At 36.6% G+C, this 20,349-nt stretch overlaps 1 protein-coding gene and 1 long non-coding RNA gene across 6 annotated transcripts in view; one reads left to right on the top strand and one right to left on the bottom strand.

Annotated features, from left to right (window-relative positions):
• The window catches only part of LOC141411462 (uncharacterized), a 29,579-nt gene extending 25,096 nt beyond the window's left edge, over nucleotides 1-4,483 (bottom strand). For both annotated transcript variants that reach the window (XR_012436229.1, XR_012436228.1), the window contains exon 1: nucleotides 4,399-4,483. This is a non-coding gene — a long non-coding RNA (uncharacterized lncRNA). The remainder of the gene's footprint in view (nucleotides 1-4,398) is intronic.
• A 35-nt stretch (nucleotides 4,484-4,518) lies between these two features.
• Dnajc24 (DnaJ heat shock protein family (Hsp40) member C24) overlaps nucleotides 4,519-20,349 on the top strand; it is a 52,088-nt gene continuing 36,257 nt past the window's right edge. For all 4 annotated transcript variants that reach the window (XR_012436259.1, XR_012436258.1, XR_012436260.1 and 1 more), the window contains exons 1-2: nucleotides 4,519-4,608; nucleotides 5,405-5,548. Coding sequence is in view for 1 of the 4 variants with exons in the window: in XM_074043548.1 (XP_073899649.1) it covers nucleotides 5,441-5,548 (108 nt within the window). In the remaining 3 variants the exon portion in view is untranslated. The remainder of the gene's footprint in view (nucleotides 4,609-5,404; nucleotides 5,549-20,349) is intronic.

The following is a 20,349-nucleotide window of genomic DNA, read 5'->3' on the forward strand; positions in this document are numbered from 1 at the left end:
TTACATACATGTGTATACATTGTTTGCACCATATTCACCCTCCCACCCCTTTCCCCACCACCTCCCCCCTCCCAACAGTGCCAACTGCACCTATCCTGTTCCTCCCTCTGTTCTCCAATTTTATAGAAGAAAAAACATAAAAGATAAAATGAGAAACTTGACATTTTGCTAGTTTGAGATAAAGATAGCTACGCAGGGAGTTTCCTTGTGTTGTTCCCGTGCATATGTGTGTTACAGCTCCAGTTGGTTCACCTCTTTCAGTCCTCTTCACTCCTCCCCAGTCCGCTTCCCATGGTGGCCCCGGCCAGTTCAAGATTTCTATGTTCTTTCCTGTACAGTGAGGCCATCAACCTCATTCAAGTTTTTGGTTTCCATCCCTTGCCCTGTCCCTCCCTTGCACAGCCTCCCCTTAGTGTGACCTGTGTCCTATAATACTGCTGCACATGCCCTAGATCTGAAGTCCGCATTTGAGGGAGAACACGCGATTTTTGGCCTTCTGAGCCTGGCTAACTTCACTTAAGATGATGTTCTCCAGTTCCATCCATTTACCTGCGAATGACAAAATTTCATTCTTCTTTGTGGCTGAGTAAAATCCCATGTGTATAAATACCACATTTTCTTAATCTAATAGAAATTCTTGATGCCCCCACGTAGGAAAGGATTTTGAACTTTCACTCTACCGGAAGTTGAGGCCACATCTCAACTAGGCAGAGAGATTGGAATCTAACCATTTTTAAAAAACTTCTGAGGGGATTTCATAACTCCCCTGTTATCATCTGGTGACTAACAACCTTGACTTTTGGAAGTCCTTCCTTTGCCAGACGTGCATTGCTCAGGTGCTCTCCTAAAATTTGCTTGTCCGTGGGTCTCCTTCCCAGAGCATGCTAGAGTGGAGCTGGAGGAAGAAAGTCTTTGAAGACAGTGCTGTACGTTGCTAGTCAGTATCGTCCAGCTTTTCTTCTTCTTCGGCCCACTTTTCTGGACTCTGTTTCCTTCTCTGTAGTGCTTTTCCCTTTTGCTCCTGTCTGCACCTCCTTGCTCTGATCTCCATCATGAGTCACAGGTGCACTTCAGGAGGTCATGGCTGAGTGGTCATCATTCTGAAATGTAAATTTCTGGTGCACAGTAGGTACTCAATAATACTCATGAAATATGACAGTGAGGGACCAGAGCCAATGCCAGCCATGGCTGGGTGATTCACAGGATGGTAGTGAAAATGAAGCTGTGTGCTGTAGGCCAGCAAGTGGACTCCATGTGGTGGTGGTGGTGGTGGTGTATATGTGTGTATACACTCATGCGAGCACATGCAAGCTGTCTGGAGAAGGCTTACTGGTGTTTTGAGTAGTCTAGTGTTTTTTTTTCTTTTATTATTCATATGTGCATACAAGGCTTGGTTCATTTACTTTAGATGGTGATGGCATGAATTAAGAGGGTTTTGCCCATGATTTTAATTTATTCCAAAGCTAAACTAAAAGTATAGTTCAACAAATATTGGGCTTAGTTTCATTTTTCTAATTCAATAGTTTCTGGTTTTCATTTGCTATTTGGAAATTCTTAAAATACTGCTATAAATGTTTAACATTACATCAAAACAGAGAAACAAATATTTCACTATTAATAGTAATAACAATAAAAACAGCCAACATTTACTAAGTACTTAACAATTCAAGGCACAATGATCTCATATAATTCTGACAACAAATCTATGAGAGAGATCTACCATTATTTCCATTTTAAAGAGGAAGAAACCAAAGCACAGAGATTAACTCAAAAAGTTCTCATTGTCATTAACAGACAGAGTCTGGAATGAACCTATGTAGTTTGACCTCACAGTTCATGCTCCTAACCACCATGTAACATAGTTTCCAGGAAATAGACAAATTGCCTTCTGAAAATAAGATAGTAAGAAAAAGTCTATTATAGACATACACCTTAGAAATCCAGAGAATTAAGAAAGACAACCAGTGGTTAGTTTCTTTGATGAAAAAAGTGTTGTTGCTCTCAGAAAGTTTGCAAAGGAACTGGGGAACCAGAACATACATCTAAATAAAGCAACACACTGTGTCATAGACGAGTGCAAATGAGGAGTATACAGGACTGGTTACTAAGGTCAAGGAGTGGGATTTATGGGAGTGGGATTTATGGGAGTGGGATTTATGGGAAGCATAGGCTTTAAGAGGAGGGAAAAACTTATAGGAGGAAGAAAAGAGTTAAGGTATTGTAAGTAAGGGGAAGCATGAGAGCAAAATTATGCATGAAGCACCAAGAAAAGCTCCACTTAAACTTTTCATTTATTGAGGCAATAGGTGATAAGTTTGTAAAACCAAGGATAATACCGGAAAGGTAAAGGAGTGCAAGGTCAAAAGTTAGAACTTTATTCTCTAGACCTGCTATGTTCGATATAGTAACTACAAGTCACGGGTGGCTATTGAGCACCTGAAATATGGCTAGTCCAAATTGAGATGTGATGTGGGGGCATGTAAAATGTCTCATTAATAATTTCTAAATTGATTATATTTTGAAATGATAATATTCCAGATACATATTTGGTTAAAAATACTTAAAATCACATGTGTAGCTTGCATTTGTGGCTTACTTTGTATTTCTATTAGACAGTGATGCCCAAGGAAATGAAACACAAAGATTAATGAGCAGGGATTTATGTAAAAATTTTTAAAAGAATTTTTGACAGAATATAAATTGATGGAAGTTGTGGTGAAGTAGAACTATTATAAATTGAAAGATATTTGAGAGACAGAACACCCAAATTCAATGTGCAAACTTTGCTTGGATCCTGATTTGAGCAAAAAGACATTTTTGAAATGGCCAGGGAAATCAAATAAAGTCCAGAAATCAGATGACACCAATGATATACTGATAATTTTGGTTGATTAATAACACTATGCATAAAAAAGAAAAAGTCAGGATGCCTTAGGGGTGCAAACTAAAGTCCAGAAAAATGACATGACAAAACATTTGAGGTTTGCAGGGGAAAAGGTACATCTCTTTATTTAAACCTACATAAATAAAAAAATATAGAATAAAAGAAATAATACAATAACCTAATGGAATAGAAAGTTAGAGCACTCATTCTCTAAAAACTGGAATACTTGAGTACTTTATGCAAAGAGAACCAAACAGTGGAAAGGGGATTGCTTGAGAGCTAGAGAAAGAATTCAAGGGGGGCCTTTCCCGAAAATGTTGTATACAAAGGGATTCAAACAACACTGAGTTCAGTTGCTTTAGATATTTGGGGAGGGACATACAGAAGGCATTCTAGCACCAGGATTAAAACTGTGACTGTAAGCATAATGCTTTCCCTGTCTGTTTAAACATAGCAAAATCCTGTGGAGAACCTAAAATGTACTTTTATCTTTAGATTTTTTTAAAGATCCCTATATAATTTGGCTATTCTTTATAGTTCACATAACAATTAACTATTTATCATATTAAAGTTTCATTTATTCTGCTTAAGTTTATCTTCAATACTTTAAAAAAAATTCTGGCGGCACAGGGGTTTGAGCTCAGGGCTTCACACTTGTTAGACAGACACTGCCACTTAATTCACACCTCCAGCCATTCAGTGCTTCTTAAACTCATATTTGGTAGAAGAAAGAAGTTTTTAAAAAGAAGGGAAGGAAATATAAGCAGTAGCTACAACAAAACTACTTTAACACCTCCCAGTGAAATTCATATCATGCAGCTAAAAACTAAGATGTGGTTTTTTTTACCTCCAGGTACAATACAAGGAAGGGAGATCAATGTAAAGTAAGCACCACAGAGAAAGGTAATAAAAGAAAACAAAGGAAGAAGAAGAGAAAGTGAGAAGAAAGAGAGAGGAAAAAACCTCTAACAGTGAACCCCAAAGTATCTATTTGGAGTACCCTCTAACTGAAGAAGCATTTCACTCAGCTTTTTCTGTAAGCTGGAAAGACAGCACAGCTGCTCTGGGAATATGTAGACTGACTGAGTCCTGGTTCTGCTGCTACCCAATTAGCTATTTGACCTTGATCCTTTTTTTAAATTTTTTCCTCATCCACAAACGCTTGTCTCACTGGACTGAAGTAAAAGCAAAGCGAAACAGCAAATGTGAAAGGATTTTAAACTTTAAAAATTAATTAAAAGTTAATTGCAACGGCCTAAAAAAATAATTAAATAGAATACGTTTTATCAGATCTCCTCATCCTTCTCATAGCCAACCCTCTTCTTTCCCAGTCCAAATCAAAATGACTGGAGGGGCTCAAGTTGGGTAAGCAGAGGAAGCTCTGCACAAACCCGGGTAACCTGGGTTGGGGATGCCCACGGAGGAGGAGGAGAGAAGCGATAGTGGTGGAGCCGGGACAAGGGAGCATTAGAGCGAGTTGAGGGAAGGCATTTCTCCTCAACGTAGGCACTTACAGTTAGTCAACTCCATGAAAGCGGTGACTGGTTACCATGGCGACCGCGTCGCGGCAGGCGGAGGCGCCGTTCCGATTGGTGCCTGCGCAACTACGACTCTACTAGAAACGTGATTGCGTCAGAGCGGCGACTTCCGGCGGAAGGAGAAGCCGGTTCCGAGTCTGGCTGGTCGCTGACGGCGGGTGAGCTCCGGTGGCTGTGTGCGGTTTGGTAAGTCTGGTATTGACACAGCCGGGAGAGGGTCCTCGCGAATGTGTGGACGGGTTGAGCTGACTGTGCATGCAGTGGTTCCCCATGTTCCGATCTCAGGGAGGCCTGGGCCGTGTAGGAAGAGGTTGTCTGGTCTGTGGGGCTCACGGAGCTCCGAGGACCGGGCGTCTCGAACGCAGCTTGGGGAGCACTTTCTCTGTATGGTCCTCAGCGTCCGTCCAGTCGCCCTGCTGATGTTATTTCGCACAATTCCCTATCCACGCAATCTGGAAGAAAAGCGAGCTGGAAAAATCCATAGCGTATGCTCTCAAGCTCCTTTAGCTCTTTGGCATTCTATTTTCCTTTATTTCTTTCATCTGTTTTAAGTATTAAACTTCTGTATTGTGTTTAGTAAGCGCCTGTTTGCAGAAATAAGTTCTTAGAACTTCATCCATCATCCATGCTTATCAAATTCTATTTTTATGCCATTGTGTATAGATAAACATATATCGTGGAATACCTAATAGGCTTTTCATACTGTGTGTGTGTGATAAAGATACAAATTCTTGGCGGCATTTTTTAAAATTTATTTATTTTTTGGTGGTACTGGAGTGTGAACTCAGAGCCTCGCGCTTGCTAGACAGGCACTCTACCATTTGTGCCACTCCATTTTTAAATGAAAATACGTACATCCTCCAGTTGGCGTTGTGAGCATGATTTACTCAACCAAATATTAAAGAACTTAGGGAGTACTTGATTGGTTGTTTTTTAGATACATGCAAACTGTAATGGATTTGTCATTAATGTTTTTGTTCAGCTGATCTGAGAAGGCCCCTGTCTTGTTCAAGGAGTGATGGCATTTGAACAGATACGGAAAAAGGATTGGTATAGCATTCTGGGGGCAGACCCATCTGCACACATGTCAGACCTTAAACAAAAGTATCAAAAACTCATACTAATGGTAAGTCTTTTCTTTCAAATTTTTAATTATGGGAGGAAAAAGAAAGCAGTTTTTAAATGTGACCAGAAAATTTAAGTTTCCAAAAATGTATGATGATAGCAGTAGGAATCAAGGCATTGTTTGATTTAATTAAAAGCATTAATTGAAAGTCATAAAGTAAAAAAGAAAACTTCCTTTTATGTGAGACACCATGGCAGTTAGGAGCAGGAGATCCAAGTCAGGGTGATTGAGATAGAATTCCCTGACTGTATCACCATTTGTGAGAACTTGGACAACTTTCCTTTATATGTGCCTCAGGCAGAATTAAGTGAAAATAATCCACATAAAATGCTTAGAAGTGTTCTCACATATTAGTGTTAGCATTCAGTAGCCACCAGCCATGTGTGGCTGTTGAGCATTTGAAGTTTGGTTAGTCCAAACTATAATGTACTATAAAGTATAAAATATACATTGGATTTTAACAACTTAGTACAAAAAAATGTAAAACTCTAAAAATTATTTATGTTGATTACATGTCAGAATGATAACATTTTGGATATATTGGCTATTTTGTATGGTATATAACTATATTTGCATGTTTCTGCATATATTACAAAATTAATCATACCTGCTTATTATGTTTTTTTTTTAACATGGCATATGTGTCCTGCATATTGGATTATATTTTTATTGGACAGTGCTGATTTAGGCAGTTTGATACTGACATTTACTGGAATTCATTCTTTTTTAAATATAAATGTATAATACCTTTCTGAATTGTTATATTCTTTTTTTCAGTCTTAAGCAAATGTCAGTAACTATAATAGTCTCCACTTAACTCAGTTTACAACTTATAATTTATATAACATTAGTAATTACTCTAGCTTATATCAAATACACCTCTAATGTTTTGCTCAGACTATTAGTGTTCATTGTGCATGACAGATATTTCACCATCAATGTACTAATATTCCTGCCTTAGGTAATAAGTTGGACTAAATGACTATACAGTATCTCTTCCTTAGAACTAAGATTTCTGTCAATAAACTCAAGTAGATTTTATTGAAATTCTTCCTAATGTTAAATCACCCTCAGTTAAATTAACCTTGTGTTGATTGAGAGATAGGCCTGAAGAAGTTGAGTGTGCCAAGATCATGTAGGTCCTTCCAGGCCATTGAACTTTAGGGGAATGAGAAGGCATCTGTACTTTATATGATAGTATCTGTGAGGGACTACAGTGCATGAGTCATTTCATGTATCTGCTAACAATGTATCTGTTGTAGTTGCTCTACTTCACCAACATTTTATGCTATTTTAAGTGCCTTCATTTAAGCCTTTTGGGGTTTCCAGTTTTGGTACCATTTACAATTTGAGCAGTATAATTCTTTGTCATGGAGGCTGTCTCCTGCATTATAAAATATGTAGGAGCATTCTAGATGCCAGTAAAAGTCAAGAATATCTCCTCCGTGTAGAAATGGCCAGCCTCACCATTCCGTTGAGAAACACTGCACCATTCTACTGTGTAATGATACCTCATTGTAGAGTTTTTTCCTCTGATGTCTAACCATGTTGAACACTTTTTAATCTGGTTACTACTTGTGTTTTTGTGCAGTGTCTTTTTAAAAAAAATTAAGTATATTCTTGTCCCCACATATATGTAATGCATTCTTTTTCATAGTCTGTAGCTTAATAAGTCATTTTTGTAGCGATTTTTGATGCTTAGAAGGTTTTGTTTTCTTTTGTGCTGGGGATTGAAATCAGGGCCTTGGTGTGCTAGGCAAGTGCTGTACCACTGAACTACATCCCCAGCCCCAAATTTTTTGTTTTGATGAAATATGATTTATTGATTTTTGTTTTTTATAGTTAGTGCTTTTTATGTCTTCTTGAAGGTCATGATAATATTCTTCTAGAAGCAATATAGTTTGCTTTTACCTTTAGGCTCATGAGTTTTATGTACAACATGGGATGGAAAGTCAAATTTTTGTTTTTGCTTAAAATGAAGATCCAGTTCTTCTAGCACTCTGTTAAAAACATTTTCTCTCTCTATTGTATTATGCTGTCAGTATGGGTTTATTTCTGCATACTATTTTGTTTGATATAGTTGTCCTTTTATTAATAACTCCATCTTGATCACTATGTTTATATTCTCAAAGTTTTGTAAATTCTCTCATTTTATTCTTTTCTAGTTTATTTTGGCTATTCTTGTTTGCTTGCATTTCTGTAGCAATTTTAGAATTAGCCTGTAAATTTCTACTGAACAGCAATCTTTCTTGAGTTTTAAATTGAGATTGCATTAATATATATCCATTTTGAAGATTGGCAGGGTGCCTAAAGTAGTAGAGCACCTGTCTAGCAAGTGCAAGGCCCTGAGTTCACCCCCCAGTACTACATATATGGCAAAGTTGATAGCTTAGTAATGCTGAATTTGAACTGTGAGCTCAATAAAATCTACTTACTGAAGCCATCTTTAATTTATCTAAGTGATATTTATAATTTTCAGCATAGAGGGCTTATGTTTCTTTCTTTGAACTTATTTCTAGTTATTCAGAGTTTTTGGTTCCATTGTAAGTGGCAGTTTTTCAATTTAATTTATTAGTTGGTAGCGTATAGGATTATAGCTTCTGCTATGTACTGGTATTTTATCCTATCATCTTGGCAAACTTGATTTTAATTCTTATACTTAGTTTTGTAAAATTCTTAGATTTTTCTACCAACCAATGTCATTTGCAAATAAATCAAACTTTAATTTTATCTCTCCAATTTGTATGCTGTTTGTTTCTTGTTGCTATAATATATCAGCTAGGTGAATTTTTTTTTCTTATTCATGCACATGGTGTTTTCTTCCTTTTACTGCTGATCTGCCAAGGTTAAAAATTACCATCGGTCTCTCTTCTCTCCTAGGAAGGGTTTTGCATTTTTGATTTAGTTTCATTAGGTTTCTTGGGATTCTCAACTTCCTGAATCTTCAGGTCTCTATTTAAACAAAATAGAACAAAACAAAAACTACAAGTGTGTAGGATATCTGACAGGTTTTCTTGAAGTATTCCTATCAGAATTAAAATGTACCATTATTTCTCTCATCTTTTAAAAAAGTTACCAAACTCTTAACCCTATTTCTGCCCTGTGTTTTTTTTTTTTTTCCAGCAAAACTGTTTTATGAGTTGTCTCTACTGCTGTTCACCAATTTCTCTTCTCTTCTCTCCGCTGAAACTACTCCACTGAAACCACTCCACTGAAACTACTCCTGTCAAGGTCACTACTGATAGTCATGTTACTAAAAACAGTGATCAATTCCTAGCATTCATTTTGATTTATTAATAAGATGACCATTTTTCCTAATTTTCCCTAAATATTTCTGGTTTGTACCTGTTGTCCTGGCATAATTGGTAGCTCCCCTTTTCATTTTCAGAAGTGTCCAAGTTCTAAATGCTTATCAGTAGTATTTAATATAGCTTATCACACTCTTTGATCTATTTGCTTTACTTTTGTAAAGTAAAAATCTTCCAACACATAATGGCTAGGGACCAAAGAAAAAGAGGAAGAGAATAGGCTCCCAAATGTCCTTGGAGGGCATGTCCTCAGTGATCTAAAGACCTCTCATTAGACTCCACCTCTTAAAGGTCTCACCACTTTCTAGTAGCACCAAGTTGGGGCCCAAACCTTTAACATGTGGTTCTTTGAAGGACATTCCAGATCCAAACTACAGCAGTTACTACTAAATGGTAACTCAAATTTCAGTGTCTCTCACCTGGCTTTTGTTTTCTATTTGTTCTTGGACATTTATGCCTTTTGCCTTTTTAAAAAAAAAAATAATTCCTTTGCTGTTGTTACAGAGGAATTTTGGAAGGGAATAGGGATACATGTATATTAATTTGCCATTTAGTAGATGCTCTGAACTATTTTCATTTACTCTTGGGGGTCAGATACCCTTCCTTAACAATATGTCTGCATTTTTTGCCCTCTCTGGTCCATTGTGACCTGTCCCCTGATTAACTCTCACTCGTTGTTTCAAAATGATTTTAGTTTTAATCCCCAGCTCCCCATATGTCCCCCTTCCTCATGTGTATCTTCCCTAGTAGTGCATTTAGTGATATTTCTCTAGGATACAGGAGGTATACTAGAGCTGTAAGGTAAGGAGAATGAGGATAGCTGGAGTGTGATAAAAAAAAAGTTTTGAACTGGTGGAGTGGCTCAAGTGGTAGAGTGCCTGCCCTGCCTAGCTAGCTTGAGGCCCTGAGGTCAAACCCTAGTGCTGCCAGGAAAAGAAAAAGCAAAAAAAACCCAAAAAACCAAGAGAGAGACAGAGAAAGAATTGATGAGAAGTAGCCAAGACAAAGTTTGGGATTAAAGTTGGAGACGGAGCAAAGTGACAGAAGGGGGTGGAATTTCAAGCACAGGAAACCTGTTTCTATTTTTACAGGAGGAAAGAAAGAAAGGATAGTTGCAGTACTGGTTGATTTGTCAGTTTGGTAAAAGAAAGCTGGTGAGCTCTCATTTGGTAGCTTTTTTTTTTTTTTTTTTTTAGGAAGAAAAAGCTGTCTTTTCAGATAAAGATGACAGGAAGTAAAGCAGCAAATTACAGAACAGAGAATTTCAACTAGCATTATTCTTGCTGGTAACTATATATTGATGTTAGTAAGATGCTTAGCTAACAACTGTACAGCAGGCACCAAAACAGTTTAATAGTATTTTGGCCTTCTTGAGCCTGGGTTGCTATATCCATAGTCCCTATATTTACAGGTCAGCACAGTAAGTTGTATTTTATGGCCATGAATTAAATTATGTTCATTGTATTCTGTTTAAGAAAGCTGTAGCCAGGTGCCAGTGACTCATGCCTGTAATCCTAGCTACTTAGGAGGCAAAGATCAGGAGGATCACTGTTCAAAGCCATCCCAGGCAAATAGCTTGCTAGACCTTACCTCAAAAAAATCCATTGCAAAAAAGGGCTGGTGGAGTGGCTCAGGGTGCAGGCCCTGAGTTCAAACTCCAGTACTGTGGAAAAAAAAAAAAAAAGCTGTACTACGTATAGTACAATTAATAGCACTTATATTTGTAGTTTGCAGATGCTTTCACGTACTGTCTGCTTTCATTCTCTCAGCAGTCCTGTGACGCAGGTAATGGCTATCCTCATGTTTATAGTTGGAAAAAAACTAAGGCTTAGCAACAGTTAACTGGTTGGTTAGAAACACAATTACTAGGGTTGAAAAATCTAGGCTTGACCCCATATCTTCTGACTTCAGATTTTTTTCCATTATATCATACTCTTCATCATAATTGCCATCCAAAATGTTTACTATTATTAAAAGGCAAAACCTCCATTTTTCTGGATTTCTATAGTAGAACACCTTATTTCAGTACAGTTAATGAAGTATTATGTAAGGTCAGACTAACTACTACTCTGTTAATTTTAAAATGATCTACATTATAAATAGCTTATGGAGTGAAATTTATTTTCCTTATTTATATATGAGAAGTTTAGCCTTTCTAATAGATTTAAGAAGGAGAAAATAATGTAGGAAAACCATATTATTATGTTTAACATAATTTTTTTTTAAATAACAGCAGGTTTCTAAAGTTTATATTTTTGTTTCCAGTTTGCGTTACCATATTTTCTCAGCCTGTGGTTTTCAACAGTGCCACTAGGAGAATAAAATTATATTTGACTAATACCATTCTGAATCTAATTTTATTAAAAGGCACATTTATTATGCGTACTTTTCCAAATTCAGAAAACTTTGAATTTAATACCTCCTACACAGTTAGCTGTTGGGATAAAATATTGCTACATCATAGGCTGTTAAGTTTATAGTACACATTGATTAAGTAAATACTGTTTTCTTGTTTTGGTTTTTGTAAATGGAGTGCCTATTCAGGGTCATGATTCTGAAAAAATTCTTATTGACTAATTGAAATATTGTAGAGTGCTTTAAAGATACATGTAAATATAAAATACAGAATTAGCTTTAAAGATATTTATTTCAGCTGGCAGTATGGCTCAAGTGGTAGAGCACCTGCCTACCAAGTCCTGAGTTCAAACCCCAGTAATGCAGCAACAACAACAAAAAGATATAACTTACTATATATAAATAAAAGCATTTGAATCAACATTTCTTAGCAGTATTTTATTATGAGACTTATTAATAAAAGTGTTTTGCTTTCTTTTCTCCTTGCAAATCAATTTCTAAAATGATTTTTAGTTTTCCACTAATGACAATTTGAATAATAATCTATTGCTTTAAAAATGGTCTAAGATCCAGAATGATTAGCTGTTTTATTCCCATATTTCTTGCAGTTATGCAGGTGAAAATTGCTGTTTACTAAAAAGCTTTGTCAAATTGAAAATTGGGGGTCTTTTCCCATTGATGTTGATAATATTACAGGATATCTTTCATTTGGAAAAGAATTACTGTTTTGGAAAATTACATGCTGCTGTTACAATATGTCTGATAATCTTAAGGAAAATCCATGTAATTTGAGGCAGGAGTGTGCAGGATGCTCTTATTCTTAATGTTGGAAGAGTATAAAATCATTTAATACTCGTGGGCATTCAGAAGAGTCTCTTTTATGATAACTGGTTATATATAGATTAGTATTGAGCTTATTGTGTAACACATTTTAATGTCTTGAAACAGTAGATGGAAAGGGTAGTTGTGTATACTCAGAAAAATTACCACATCAACAAAAATATTTAAAGACAATTTTCAAACAGATCTTTTGACTATATTACAAAGCAAAGAATCGACAGGAAAGGTACTTGGGCATTAAGAGAAATCTTGTGAAAAAATTTGGGACTGTTGTAAGTAAAAATCAGAGTATAACTCTTATTGAACATTATGGTTGTTAACTTTGCTAACTGTTTAGCTGTCTTCTAGGTGTCATAGGATGCAAGATATTTAACAGTAAATTACTTAGGTATCTTATGGGGGACTGCATTATAAACCATTCTAAGAGAGTACAGAAGGGGCTGCAAAGGGCTAAGAAAAAGGAATCAAGGTGACTGGTACCCCTTAACAGTCTTAACAGTCCTCAGGACACCATTGTTCTTTCATCTACTGCTACCATTGCTTTGGGTGAAGACTGCTGGTCAAAATTCAGTGATAGGAGAGTACATTCCTGGCTATGCTGGGGCAATTGGAGACCTGAAGAGTGGAAGGCTGCAGACAGTTTGAGAACAGTATTTGAAGGAATCAGGCTGCAGAGGAAAGGACATTAGGTATTATGGTTTGACTGTGTCCCCCAAAGGTCATGTGTTGGGAACGTAATTTTCAGTGCTACAGTGTTGAGAGATAATTAGCTCATAATGGTTTTGCCCTGTGAATGGATTAATATTGTATTGCAGGTGTGAATTAGTTATCTTGTGAGTAGGTTCCTGGTAAAAAGGTGATTTTGGACCTCTTAACCTCTCTTGGGCATGTGCTCTATTGCCCTTCTGTCAAGGGATGATGTAGCAAGAAGGCTTTCTTTAAACATGGGTCCCTCAGCCTTTGACTTTCTAGCTTCCAGAACTATAAGAAATAAACCTTTATTCTTTATAAAATTACCTCGTCTCAGGTATTCTTTAAAAACAGCACACAATGAACCAAGAAACCGAGAAACCTCTAAAATATGTGCTCTAGCTATGTGAGTAAATTCAAGAACAATTAACCTATCTTCTGTCTTTTACCAAGTATTATTTGATAGTGTTACAAGTATATTCATCTTTCTAATGGCATTGCTTAAGTTGAAATGCCAGACTTACTCTTTACAAAGTGTACAGTGATCAGGCAAGGTGTGGTGATCCAAATCTGTAATCCCACTATTTGGGAGGTGGAGGCAGGAAGATATCAAGGCCAGCCCAGGCAAAGTTAGTGAGACCCTGTCTCAGAAACAAAACACAAACAAAAGAGCTGGAGTGTAGCTTAAGTAGTATTGTGAGGGCCTGTATTCAATCCCCAGTATTGAAAAAACAATAATCATTTAATTATATTGGCTCAAAAAGTTCTTGTTACAACATAATTGAAAATAGGAATTTTAAATCTTTTCAATGAGACCTCCTCCTATGTAAATCATAAATGTATAGATTTTGTCTGTTTAAATATTTCTTAAAATATGCACATTGGCAGTATGTAAAAATAATTTTAGATGGTACATGAGTGAAAAATGTTTTTGTGTGAAGTTATGCCTGCTATAAAGTAATGTACATAAATTATGATAAATATATCACAGTATTTATGTGTAATGTGTGATACAAATATTATAGCACATTCTTGATTTTTAGTATGAGACTAAGTAATAACAGAAGTAAAGTCAGTTTACCAAAAAAGTAAGTGGGGGTATTAATCATATGAGAATATGGGGCAAAAATCATACAGATAATATAAGAATATCTGAAGCTTGGCAATTAGTACTCTACACTTCTGATCCAGGACTCTCATTCAGACAGGAAAGATAAAAGAAGGAAAAGAAAACAAAAACTATGGAAAACAATATAACTGAGATGTAAGTTTGCCCTTACAAAGCATCCATTTTTGTGCTCTCAGGTTAACACAGTTTTAAACTTCCCTCCATTTGTATATAGTGGTTTCTATCTCTTGTAGCAAGGCTTCTATGGTAGGTCTGATAGTATATTTCTTTTCTTTTTTTTGACAGTACTGGGATTTGAGTTCAGGACCTTCGCTATGTGTAAGCGCCCTACCACTTGAGACCCCTTCTGCCCTTTTTGCTTTAGGTTATTTTTCACATAGGGTTTCAGGTGTTTGCCCCAGCTGGCCTCTGTCATCCACCTATTTAGGGCCTCCCACACAGCTGGGAGCTCAGACACATACCACCAGGCCAGGCTTATTTTTGGCATCTCACCAACTTTTTGCCTGGGCTGGCCTTGAGCCACAATCCTCCCAATCTCATCACCAGATCAGGCTTATTTGTTGAGATGTGGTCTTGCTTGGGCTAGGCTTTAAACCATGTTCTTTCCAATCTCCATCTGCCAGGTAGCTGTGATTATAGGCATGAACCACCATGCCCATCCCTGATAATTTATTTCTTATATATATTATGTATATACTATGTATATATGCTATGTATATGTTGTGTATTGAACACTACACAGTTTTATCATAAACAGATACAACTGTGTTCTGTTTCTATTTTAAGAGAGCTGGGGATGTCATATTTCAGAAAAAATTATTTTAACAAGTGAATAAAATAAAAGATTTAATACAGAGAGTTACTTTTCATCTTTCTGGATACATTGTTACCCATCACATAATACTATACCATTTGAGAAACATTCTGGTTTTCTCTAAATTAAAAAATAAAGTTATATTTCGGAGCTTGGTTACTAAGTTTACCATATGGTTTTGCTGTTTTAGTATTCCTTTACTGTGCACTGTTGGCATCTGTAGGGTTGTCATGTCTCTATGTTGAGTGCTTTCATGTTGCCTTACTGTTGAACTATCCCTCCTTCCTCCTCTTGGCTGTGCTTTGAATTGTTTCTTGCTATTCCCAACCTTTACTCATTATTTTTCTTGCTTTTTTCTCCTACTACCTGTTGAGAGCTTTGAATTAGGCTGAAAAGTTTGTAATTCATTCCATAGGCCCTGAGAATATTTTGAGGAAATTTTAGATCTGAATTTTAGCAGAGAATAATAACTATAAATAAGATATGCTGGAGAGAGGAGAAACTTGAGGGAGAAATAATACTGCCTTTGTAACAATTAAGCTAAGGCAATGAGGACTAGAACCACTGCATTAATATTGGGAGTGGAATGCAGGTGATGTTCTTAACTTTGTTCCATGCTAAGCAAAGGAAGGAATTTTCTGGGCGAAAGATGTTGGCTGTGTCCCATAGGAAGAGCTATGAGAAGATTTCCAGTTGGCCAGTTGAAGTGCAAATAGATCTCAGGAGAGGTCAGGGCTAAAAGTCGTGCATTTAGTATTGTTTCTATGAGACTACCTGAAGTTGGAGAGGGTGGGTATGTAGGAAGGTATGGCTTCCTAGGACTGAACTTTGTGGAATGGCCCTTTACTTAGAAAGCGAAAAGGATACTAGGCGTCTAACCAGGAGAAAGTGCTGTGCCAGTTAAGTTCAAGGAAAAGAGACTGTGGAACCAACACTAGTAAATATTGTTAAGAGATGCCCACAAGTCTACTGATTGGATAAAGAACCCATTGGATTTAGCAACTAAAACCATTGGCAACCTTGGAGAGATAAGCAACACAGAATAGCAGTTGAAATTTGACAGAATTTGTGGTCTCACTCACAGGACAAGTCAAATATAACCACCTGCAACCTCTGGAATCTGTGATTTCATTAATAACCTTATCTGAGTGTTTTAGAAGCTGAAAACAGTTGGGTGAATTAGCCCCACTGGTTAGAGACTATGTAATCTGAGCCAATGCATTATTTGTAGAAATGAATAAAAATTACCCCAGAACTTAGTGTGAAAGGTGACAGTGTGGCATTATGGAAACTGGATTTCTTATTATTGCCATACTTCATTGTTAGTTAATCACATTTACTTCTCTCAATTCCTGAGGAATATAAAACTCTTACTTAAGAAATTACTCTGGGCAGGGTGCTGGTGGCTCACACTTATAATCCTAGCTACTAAGGGGACAGAGATCAGGAGGATTGTGGTTTGAAGCCAGCCTGGGCAAACAGTTGCAAGACCCTATCTTGGAAAAAACCCAACACAAGAAAGGGCTAGGGGAGTGCCTCAAAGTATAGGCCTTGAGTTCAAACCCCAGTACCAGAAAAAGAAAAAAAAAGAAAAATTAATCTTCTCTTATTCTCCCCCATTTCCACTAAAATTGTGCTGAATCAACTGAAATGTGTCCTAAAGCACATAAACTCTATGGGCCTAAGTTTCTTAATCTGTAAAAATGGGGTACATGTAACATCTTATCTAGTATAGATCTAAAATTTGTTCATCTATTCTCTTTGCTCCCCCCTGCCAAATTTGAGAACTTTGTTCTTCTTACCAGTTACATACATACACATGTGTGTGTGTGTGTATGTGTGTATATACTTTTTTTTTTTGTGGAACTGGGCTTTGAATTCAGGGCTCATGCTTGCAAAGCAGGAGCTCTACTACTTGAGCCATGCCTCCAGTCCGTTTGGCTCTGGTTATTTTGGAGATGGGGTCTCACAAACTGTTTGCCCTGTGGGGCCTCAAACCATGATTCTCCAATCTCTGCCTCTCAAGTAGCTAAGATTACAGCGTGAGCCACCCCCTGCCTGGCTTCAGTTTGGTGTTTTTAAGATAAAAAAAACTTCCCTTTTCAGACTTGTTTAAAATTTCATCACTGATAATTCTTTTAAATTTTAATCTCTACAATTAAATTTCCCTTTTAAAATACAAAGGGAAACTAAGAGATAGCATAGATAAATGGGACCTCATAAAGCTAAAAAGCTTCTGTTCATCAAAAGAAATGGTCTCTAAACTGAAGAGAACACCCACAGAGTGGGAGAAAATATTTGCCAACTATACATCAGACAAAGGACTGATAACCAGAATATATAGGGAACTTAAAAAACTAAATTCTCCCAAAACTAATGAACCAATAAAGAAATGGACAAGTGAACTAAACAGAACTTTCTCAAAAGAAGAAATTCAAATGGCCAAAAAACACATGAAAAAATGCTCACCATTTCTAGCAATAAAGGAAATGCAAATTAAAACCACACTAAGATTCCACCTCACCCCTGTTAGAATAGCCATCATCAGCAACACCACCAACAACAGGTGTTGGCAAGGATATGGGGAAAAAGGAACCCTCTTACACTGTTGGTGGGAATGTAGACTAGTACAACCACTCTGGAAAAAAATTTGGAGGCTACTTAAAAAGCTAGACATCGATCTACCATTTGATCCAGCAATACCACTCTTGGGGATATACCCAAAAGACTGTGACACAGGTTACTCCAGAGGCACCTGCACACCCATGTTTATTGCGGCACTATTTACAATAGCCAAGTTATGGAAACAGCCAAGATGCCCACCACTGACGAATGGATTAAGAAAATGTGGTATCTATACACAATGGAATTCTATGCAGCCATGAAGAAGAACGAAATGTTATCATTCGCTGGTAAATGGATGGAATTGGAGAACATCATTCTGAGTGAGGTTAGCCTGGCCCAAAAACCCAAAAATCGTATGTTCTCCCTCATATGTGGACAGTAGATCAAGGGTAAACACAACAATGGGATTAGACTATGAGCACATGATAAAAGCGAGAGCACACAAGGGAGGGGAGAGGATAGGTAAGACACCTAAAAAATTAGCTAGCATTTGTTGCCCTTAACGCAGAGAAACTAAAGCAGATACCTTAAAGCAACTGAGGCCAATAGGAGAAGGGGACCAGGAACTAGAGAAAAGGTGAGATCAAAAAGAATTAACTAGAAGGTAACACCCACGCACAGGAAATCAATGTGAGTCAACTCCCTGTATAGCTATCCTTATCTCAACCAGCAAAACCCCTTGTTCCTTCCTGTTATTGCTTATACTCTCTCTACAACAAAATTAGAAATAAGGGCAAAATAGTTTCTGCTGGGTATTGAGGGGGTAGGGGGGAGAGGGAGGGGGCGGAGTGGGTGGTAAGGGAGGGGGTGGGGGCAGGGGGGGAGAAATGAACCAAGCCTTGTATGCACATATGAATAATAAAAGAAAAAATAAATAAGTAAAAATTAAAAAAAAATACAAAGGGGAAAAAAATCTCAAAATAACTTTCTAATTGTTATCTGACTTGTCTAGTTAATAGGAAATCCATGAAGCGGTTGTTTAGGGCATTGTTTTACTTTATCACCTGGTCTCTCTTCAAAGAATTATAGAATTTCAGAAACTCAACGAATCTAGCTAAAAGAATTACAAAATGTCAGAACCTAAAGAAGCTTATATTGCAGAAGACAGGTGGGTGGTATGGAAGTATTGAACACAGAAAGGTGGAACAAAAATTTATTATAATATTCAGAATCAAATAGTATACAATAAAGTTATAGACCAAAAATAATTTTCAAAACATGTAAAATAATAATGCTAAACAAAAATTGAAATGAAAGAAATGAATGTTCTGCTTAAAATACATTTAGAATTTCCTTAGGATTTGGTGTAACATTATTTTCAGTTATGCCAAGATACAAAAACCAAAAAGACATTTTTGTTATCTTCCAAAGGAAAGAGTGGTGCTAAGGATTGGGCCGAGGACCTCATGCATGCTAAGTAAGCTCTCCACTACTGAGCCACACCCCCAGCCTTTTTTTTTTGAAATTGTTGAGTTCTAGAGACATTTTCTTCCACTTTTTCTTTTATTTATACAAAACAAACTATCATGGTTCTTGTTAGGATGTACTTTTTAGGCTTTTTCTTTTGCTTGTTTTTTGTTTTTCTGAGCTAGGATCTTCCTATGTAACCAAACCCAGACCTGCCTAGAACTTGCTATGTAGCCCAGGCTGGCCTTGAACTTGGCAGTCCTCTTGCTTCAGCCTCAGGGATTACAGGTGTGAACTACCACTCGTGTTTTGTTTAAGCCTTTTTTTGTTTAATCCAGTCTTCTCGTGGTATAATTTATGTACAGTAAAGTACACTAACTTTAGCACATCATTAATATATGCCTCTATAACCACCACCATGTCATGATATAGAGCATCTCATCCTCCCGAAAGTTCCTTTATGTTCTCCCTTCTTCCCTAGGAAACCACGGATCTACTTTCTGTTACTGTAAATTTCTTTAGGCATTTTATTAGGCTCTAAAAATGTCTTGATGTTTTATTTAGCCTTTAGGGAGCCTAATTAATAAAAATTTTCAAACAGATGAATTTATCTCTTTACCTCCTCCTAAAGAGTAAATCTTATTAGAATATATTGCATAAAATGCTTTCAAAAAATATGTCTGATGAGTGCAGTTGAATTACATCATAAATTAGTTGCATAGGTTTTATGTGATTAAAAATAGTAACTGTTATTTTATAAGGCCTACATAATGCCATTCTATTTGAGAGACATGAAACACCTTTAAAATCTGCCTTAAGTAAATCATGGATTTTAGCTCATTAATCCCCTTTTATTTTTCAAGGTTATTTGTGTTTTGACTAATTTTTACTTTATTTTCCAGTTCGCTTATTGCCAAGAATTTATGTTATATATGTTTGAATTATTTTTTGTAACAAGTAAAATTAATACTGTTGTACCCAGGCAGTCTACTAATTAAAGATCAAGTAGATTCTTTTTTTTTATTTATTCATATGTGCATACAATGCTTGGGTCATTTCTCCCTCCTGCCCCCATCCCCTCCCTTATCACCCACTCCACCCCCTTAAAGTAGATTCTTAAACTCACTAACAGAATATAAAATTTACCATTCTGTTACGCTTTTGTAATTGACTATAATTCAGGCATTGTCTTTGTTGCAGTGTGCAGGATATGCATCTGGAAAAAACATGTCTTTTTCCTAGAAGCAACTTAAGCTTTTTTTGGCTACCTCAAAATATTTAAAAATACAGTATAATTCTTATAATCCCTAAAGATAATCCCAAATATTTCTTTGAGAACTATATTTTTCAAATTAGTTAAATATGTGGATTCCAGTGTATTTATGAGCATTGAAACAACCTGAGGTTGTCTTTAGTAATTTCATTTATTCACTCAGTAGTTGTTAGGAGTTGCATTTACTGTGCAAATAGTAATAGGCACTATTGTAGATATTGTGGATATACTGGAGTTTACTGTTAGGAGAAAAACATGGATTTTTAAATATTAGAATCTGGTCAGTTGGTGTTATATGTATAGTATCACACTGTAGTATAGTAGTAGATTATAATATATGGTTTTATAAGAGGCTGCATA

Source organism: Castor canadensis, chromosome 1, assembly GCF_047511655.1.
Source record: "Castor canadensis chromosome 1, mCasCan1.hap1v2, whole genome shotgun sequence".
Lineage (NCBI taxonomy): Eukaryota > Metazoa > Chordata > Mammalia > Rodentia > Castoridae > Castor > Castor canadensis.